The sequence below is a fragment of the Vigna umbellata genome, chromosome 4 (genome assembly GCF_029865625.1).
Source record: "Vigna umbellata cultivar VRB3 chromosome 4, Vumbellata_1.0, whole genome shotgun sequence".
NCBI lineage: Eukaryota > Viridiplantae > Streptophyta > Magnoliopsida > Fabales > Fabaceae > Vigna > Vigna umbellata.
This window is the reverse complement of record NC_142168.1, coordinates 46,329,913-46,337,585: the sequence shown is the minus strand read 5'-3', so window position 1 is coordinate 46,337,585 and position 7,673 is coordinate 46,329,913. Positions and strand designations below refer to the sequence as shown.

Genomic DNA, 7,673 nt, shown 5'->3' with positions numbered 1-7,673 from the left:
AAAATGTGCGTTAAACTTCATGGAATTTATAGAATTCTTGGTCTAAATTTTGGATAAATATAAATGTATTATATATATTTTTGGAAATATTGTTAGTTTTATAACACCTTTGTCGAATAATAATATAACGGAACATATGTATATTATCGTGATATAGGTTGTTACAATTAGTATTCTCTCAAAAGTTAATCATACGATTAATTTTTGGTTTAATACCTCTTTGGTCCCTAGAAAGGGGGCCAATGTTCAATGTGGTCCCACCTTTTTTTAGAAGTTCAATGTGATCCCATCTTTTGTAAAAAAGTGTGCAATCAAGTCCTTTTTGGAAACGGCGTTAAGTTTTTAACGGAGCAGCTGACAGGGTGGACTGAAGTTAGCTACGTGGCTTTGTGTGGGTAATACGTGGCAGTGAGAGGGTGATTCGTGGCTGTGAGAGGGTAAATCAGAAGTTAGGGTTTGAGTTGCAGAGAAATTAGTAATTTGGGATTAGAAATTAGTAACTGCTAAATTTCTGGAGAAATTTTATTTATTTATTATTTACATAGTTCAAAATCACATTGATTAATACCCTTATACATTTTCTAATCTTTAAATAATTTCAAAATATATTTATTTCTTGTGTTAAATGAAAAGAAAAATAGTAAAATAAAATATTCAGCTATTTTATTAAAATTAAGAAGATTTATTGTATTTTTTTATTATGTAAAACAACCCTAAAAGTGAAAAAAACGTCCGAGAGACTAATTAAAAATTAATGCTTAATCATTACATTAAAATGATGGAAAAAGTTATTTGAAATAAATTTAAATAATAACATTAGAAAGAGTTTCATATCCGTTTCTCTTTTTTTAATGTCAGAAATTAAATTTATTTATGTCATAATAAATGAAGCTGCTTTTATATATTTCAGTAGAAAAAAATATTTGTCACATTTCCATTTGTATCCTAAAGAAGAGAAAGAAAAGAACTAGACAGTGCAAATTTGCAATTTCAAAGTCTGCGAAATTCAAATTTGGCCACACAAATCAAAAAATTGTTTCGCTTTTGCTGTTCCCGCCACCGCTCCATTGAAGAGGGAAAAAAAAGTTTCCAAAACAGAAGGTGACAGTTTTTTAACAAACCCTTATTAATGTCCGCAATTTCAGTGTCTTATTGCTGCTAAAAGCACTTCAGCTTTGGTTTGAAACCCACCAACAAGCAAAAGTCTTCAGCTGTGTGTGTCTGTGTTGTTAGCTTTTACAAGCTCCAATGGCTATTACGGCAATCTCTAACTCCAGCATTGAATCTGGGTTCTCCTCTGCTCAGCACAAGAACATGAACCTCGTTGCTGCCGGTGGGAAGAAGCCCAAGAGGTGCAATTCTCGCGGTGTTCGGATTGTGGGAAGTAGAATCTACGATTCTGATAATGGGAAAACTTGTCACCAGGTACATTTCTTCTTCTTCCTTTTTTGTGTCTTTTTGAGTTCTCGTGATGACCGTTCGTTTTTTTCTGTGTTTTTTGTGTTGTGGGGTGTTGGGGGTTTGTGGAGCTTGCGAAATCTGAATGTGGGTATGTGAGGGAAAGTGGAAATTACGTGGAAAATGAGAACTTTGGTTGATGGGGTGAGATTATATAAGAATGATGTTGTTGTATTGCCAACGTGTGAATAGGCTTGTGTATACTTGTTTCAGATGAGTTAATTGTATACATTGAGTTTCAGTTTGCAACTGTGCAACATTTTTAGTGACCTTTGTTGTTGGTATATATTTTTTTTATCAGCTTGATGTTGCTAGTGATTTTATCTTATTGCATTTGACAAGATGGATGTAGTTTTGTGAAGAGATGATGACTGTTACTTCTGTTTTCATTTCTTTTTTTTCTTGTGAGGGTGCAGTGGTTTAAAGAGAGGGTGAAATCTGGATGTGGGTGCGTGAGGGAATGTGACAAAAGAAATTGTGGTTGATAGGTTTTATAATTATGGTGATGATATCATTCAGTTTACTTTCTGTGTATGATTCAGTTTGTGTTTGTTTTTCTTTATAGATTTTGAACTTTATTCGGATTATAACATTTTTGTTTGCTTTGTTTTCTGTGTTAAGTGCCGGCAAAAAACACGGGATTTTTCTGCATCGTGCAAGAATTTGAAGAATGGGAAGCCCTGTTCCATTAACTTCTGTCACAAGTGCCTCCTGAATAGGTTAAGTTCCGCACTATAAAAACCTCGGGTTGTCTTTTTATCCTTAAAAATGCTTTATTTTTTTTGTGAGTTATGTTTTCAATTTAAGCTTATTTCTGGCCATGTTCATGGCTATTACTTTTTAACTTTCCAAGGGTTTCCAGATATCCGTAGTTTTAACTTAAAAGTATCCAAATAAACCAGTTGGTTTCCAAAAATTTTAAAAATCAGTTTTCCAATGTGTTTGTCATGAAGGAATTATCGCATTACTGCGGGTAGAATAAAACCACAAAGAATATGTTGACAGAGTACCTTGGTGAATATTTGATTGTTTCCCTTCTAAGGATTTTTCTACGGTGAATTAGATATGGAGAAGATGCCGAAGAGGTAGAGCAGTTGGACAATTGGACTTGTCCAAAATGTAGAAACATTTGCAACTGCAGTTTTTGCAGGTGAGTTTCTTTTGTTTTTTGTTTTATTTCTTTGTGTTTTCAGTTGGTTTTGTATCTTGAGTTCATTCTGAAAGATGAGTGCTCCTTTCAGAAAGAAAAGAGGTGAATTACCTACTGGTCCACTGTTTCATACAGCTAAGGCAACTGGGTTTAAATCCGTGTCGGAAATGCTTGTAGCAAAGACTTCTAAGTATAAAGAGATGGGATCCATCATGGTGAATGTTTTGCTTTCAAAGCAAGTTTATTTATGTTTTCTGATTGAAGAAGCTCCTATGAATGAAAATTCATGCTTTGTTAATGATATCAGGAGCATGAACATATTAATAGTTCAAGTTTTGATGAAGTTCTAGCTTGCAAAGTTGCTTCACCCATGAAACCAATTGCATCAGAGAAGGTACCATACCTTTTATTGGATTAATTTGTATTAGTTATATTTAAATGCGTACTGTACTTGTGCCTTTGTATGAGATCTTCATTTTTGTTTTTAAAACTTCTAGTGTGTGTGTGTGTGTGTTATTGGATTAATTTGTATTAGTTATATTTAAATGCGTACTGTAGTGTGTGTTTGTGTGTGTGTGACCAAAAATCTGTATGACCAAAAAACGAATTAAAGACTAGCAATAACATTTTGATGATGGCTCACCAATATAAATACAATCTGTATGACCAAAAGTCTAGAAATCAAGAAAAATAAGTTAATAAAATAAAAGTAATTTATAATTATATTTTGTTTAATTCATAATGATGTATCCATTTTTTTTTCTTTTTAGATAGTCATACTTACCTATATCATTGTGTCTTATGTGATACTTGTACACATGAATCACAGCTTCTTATGCTCTGGTGAGTTTCGTTGATGTTCTTTTTTTCTTCTTTTTTCAGGAGCTTGTAGTATTTCTCTCGGGGGAAATAGAGAAGGAAAACTCTTCAGAAAGAAACAGTAGTTTAAAGCTTGACCCTGTAAAGACTCAGAAGAATTCAACCAAAATATCTAAGAAAACAAAGCGTGAAGAATTAAAGGAAATATCGAATGCGAACAATGGTGATAGTGCTGGCAAAAAGAAGAGCCACAAAAGGCGTAAAATTTGCAAAGAAGTTCCAAATGAGGAAAAAGGAAATGCAAGTGATGGCACCAAAGCTTGTAGAAAAGTCTCTGAAAAGGAAACAAAGGTAGATAGCAACCATAAATTTTGCCACAATAAAATATTGTTAGGAACTGGTGTTGAAGGAAAATCTTTGTCTGGGGTGAAAATACTGGACTATAGGAATCATCACCTTATTTCTGTGGATCCTTCAAATGATATCATTGATTCAGTGACTTCGGCTCCAAAGAAAAATATGCAACATATGCATGCTGAAAATTGGAACAGTACTGTACCGATAGATAGTTGTGCTGGTGCCAAAGTCCAAGTGGGAATAGCAAGGTTTGCAAGTGTTGCTATGAACTTGGTGATGGATAAAACTGAAGAAGAAATTCCTTTGCCTCCTGGAGCGGAGTTAACAAAAGTGTTGGACATTGAGCTTCCACCTGAAAATGTTGGGAATGCATTGCAGCTCTTAGAGTTTTGCAGAGTATTTGGAAAGGTATGCCCCCATTTTAATTTTGTTGAGGGTTATATTTTGTGTAACATTAAATTATATACTCCAGATATAATAGTGCATGTTACATATATAATTCTTGTTTTACACTGACTTATTTTGCAGCCATTCATAATTGCTTTATGAAGTCCTTTTTCACATTTACCTGTTTATAAATTTATTCAGGCTCTTGATGTCAAGAAAGGAGAAGCTGAGGCCATGTTACGAGAATTGGTACGTAAGCAAAATTTGCGTCGAGCACAAAACACCTTGGTGGTTCAATTTCAAATTAGAATGTTGACCCTGATATTAACTGATTCAGAAAATGAGTGAGTTATTCCTTATATCTTTGATCGATTTGTTTGTTTACAGTTTGGGCAGTGATAATTTTTGTATTACTTTGGTTTAGGTCTCCATCCTTGACTGCTATCAAGGGAGGTACTTCATGGTTGAAAGCTCTGAAAGATTTAATAGCTGAATCTGATCATATAATAAAGGATTTTCCTTTGGATTGGATTGAAGAAGGCACAAGTGGATATCACAATTTGGATTTGTCTAGGAAGCTCACTTTGTTGAATTTTCTTTGTGATAAAGCTTTAGGCACTAAGTAAGTGTTTCATGTATATGAGAAAATAGCTTTACTGTGTATTTTGCTTGTTTTCTTGTTTTACCACTATCAATCTTTTTCTTTTTCCTGTTGTCTTCATAATCTTGTTTTAAAGTGGTTGGAAATGTGCTTAATGTGTCCAGCAAATTGAGGAGTTGTATTGAAGATCAAAATTCAAGACATGCAGAAGATGTGAAAGAAGCAAAATTCAAGGTTGCTGAAGCTGTGGATAAGGTAACAGCAAGCAAGGTTTTACGTTCTTTGTATCTAGATGTTTTTTGCTCTTATATTTTATTTGTAATTTTGTATGCATCCTATTTATAGGAGAAGGGTCTTAGGAAGAAGTTGCAGGAGGAGACGGTTAAAGGTATTATGTTAAAGGTGACTCCACTTCGAATGGAGAAGCATAATTCTCTACTTGCAAAGCTAAAAAGTGAAGTGGTTCAAGCTCATGATGAGGTGCTGAAGTTAAAGGGTGCACTTCCAAAAGGTATGATATGATGTTTGTGAACTAATCATTATGTTATGATGTCTAATGTTTTCACATAATGCCAATAACATTCAATTATGCAACATCCTATAAGGTTTTTAATTCTATTTGGTTTAAATTCACCATTTCCTTATGGAAAATTGATTGTTTGCGGCAAAGCATTTATTTTTCAAAAAATCTAGACTGGGAATTGGATTCACAAATAAATTAATGCTCTTAATGCAAAGTTTGGGTACATCCTGTTTTATATCTTGTAAGAATTTAGTATTTTTCACTATTGTAATGGTTATCATTTGTTTTTCTAATGTTACAGAGAAACGTGGTTCTGATGCGATGAGAATAAAGCCTGAGTTTTTGGACAATGATGGAAAGGTCTTTTGGAAGTTGAAAAGTTATAATGATGAATGTATTGTTCTTTTGCAAGGTAACTCTCAAAAATCCATTTGAAATGATGATACCATTCTGATTTGGGCTCTAGCAAGTTTTCTAAAAGAAAGCAACATGCAGATGTGAAAATACAAGATGAAACTGCTTCTTCACCTGAAGAAAATTGGTTTATTTATGGTCCTGAGAAGAAGGAAGAGGTTGATAAGTATATTTACTCAAGGTCAGTTCTTTTCTTAAAGTTAAGTGGATTGCTTTTGTGGTTTTGGATGTTGTACATGGCATTCGAAAGCTTGCATTCTTTGTATTTTGTCAATAAATAGGACAGTAAATAGTTACCAAAGCTAGCTTGAGTCTGTTGAATATGTTTAGAGAAGAGTAAGGGTGATCACCTTGCAGATTTATAATGTGATATTTTCTACTAATCTTGATATACAATTTTTAATGCTCTGTTTACATGTTACATTTTAGTTCAATACATTTGTCGACTACATCACAGCTACCCAATTGTTTGTGTTAAGGGAAGGAGAGGGGAACACGTGTCTAAATATCTGTTTTTGTTAGTGGTATTGTAGTTTTCTGTCCTATAATTGATGCTCCACAGGTGTAAGCAATAAAAATGTTTCTTTTCTACCATTGTTGCAGGGCTAAGAGACTGAAAAGCCACAAGGTTTCTCACGTGCTTTTAACTGAAGCAAGTTTGTAGGATGTTTATGGTTAGTGTTGCCATCTCTAATCCGGAGTTTACTTGACATCTAATATTGCTTCAAGTATTTATCTAACTTGCAAGAGGTCCCATGTAGTGTATAAGAGCATAATTGTTGGCCAAAATGCATTGTTTTAGGTAGATTGCATACAGGTCCTTTCACTCATGGAGTATTGGTGTTGTATTTATGAGACTTATGTAAATTTATCTAATAATATTGTGTTGCTAGCGTATTTGTAGCTTGATATATATTTTATTTGTTCTGAAAATATGTGGATATGATTAATATCATGGAAAGTGTTTTGTAGGTATTGGTGCACATCTTTCTATGCTTGACCGTTTTAGATTGAGAGTTGACTATGTTCCACCGATTTTTGTGTTCTTTGTACAAAAGGGAACTTCATCATTGTGTTCTACAATCACATGTAGTAAGATTATGAAGTTGGTGATTATGTTAAAACTTAGAATATGAATTTGTTCTTCTGTCTTGTTTAAGTGGAACATAAAGCTAGAAGTTTATTTTTGATAGAAACATTAGAGACATAGGTTTCGATGTAATTACTATTCGTAGTGATCTTATTCTTCATTTAACTAGTTCGATATGGATTCAAACATCATTTGCAAAGTAATGCATTCTAAATATTCTTAAGTAATTATATCTTTTACCTTAATATTAGCTTTATGTTTTCATTTACTACTAGCTATTTGATTACAATCTATCATCATATATGTGGGATTAGTTGGGAAAGTTGTTTATGATAAGTAGTTCTATTTATAAAAAGGGGTCCAATGTTTGAGTTATTTACAAATTTTAAAGGTGAGTTTGATTTATATTGCTCAATATTTTATACCTATTCATGTAGTCAGTCTATTTTCTATATAATTTTTAAGTTATTTTAAATAATTTTATTTCATGGTTGCAATCTTTTTCAGATTTCGTTTATATATATATATATATATATATATATATATATATATATATATATATATATATATATCCATTAATAATTACTACTTTTATTAACTTTTTTAATGTTGGTATTATAATAACTTCGATATCTAATATGAGTATATCTAAATATAGTTCTATATTATAATATCGTAATGAAATAATTTTTAACTATCATCATCTTACCAAATGTTAATCAAATAGTGATTTCGTTACTTTTACTATTAAATTATTTTACTTTTACAACCTAGAAGATAAAAGTTATAACACTTTAATTTTTTAAATGTAATGGTTATTAAAAATTGGTAAAATTCAAATAACGAAAATATATTTAAAGAAAATCTTATCCAA

At 32.2% G+C, this 7,673-nt stretch overlaps 1 protein-coding gene across 1 annotated transcript; it reads left to right on the top strand.

The window, feature by feature from the left end:
* The first annotated feature begins 1,070 nt into the window (after positions 1-1,070).
* On the top strand, positions 1,071-7,026 carry LOC124822601 (uncharacterized). The gene is made up of 14 exons (XM_047294623.2): positions 1,071-1,425; positions 2,080-2,177; positions 2,522-2,608; positions 2,700-2,823; positions 2,916-3,002; positions 3,491-4,192; positions 4,373-4,515; positions 4,596-4,793; positions 4,937-5,027; positions 5,118-5,283; positions 5,597-5,707; positions 5,791-5,890; positions 6,313-6,383; positions 6,682-7,026. The coding sequence occupies exons 1-13, from the start codon at positions 1,249-1,251 to the stop codon at positions 6,371-6,373; spliced, it is 2,145 nt and encodes a 714-aa protein (XP_047150579.1). The 5' UTR covers positions 1,071-1,248; the 3' UTR covers positions 6,374-6,383; positions 6,682-7,026.
* Positions 7,027-7,673: the final 647 nt, after the last annotated feature.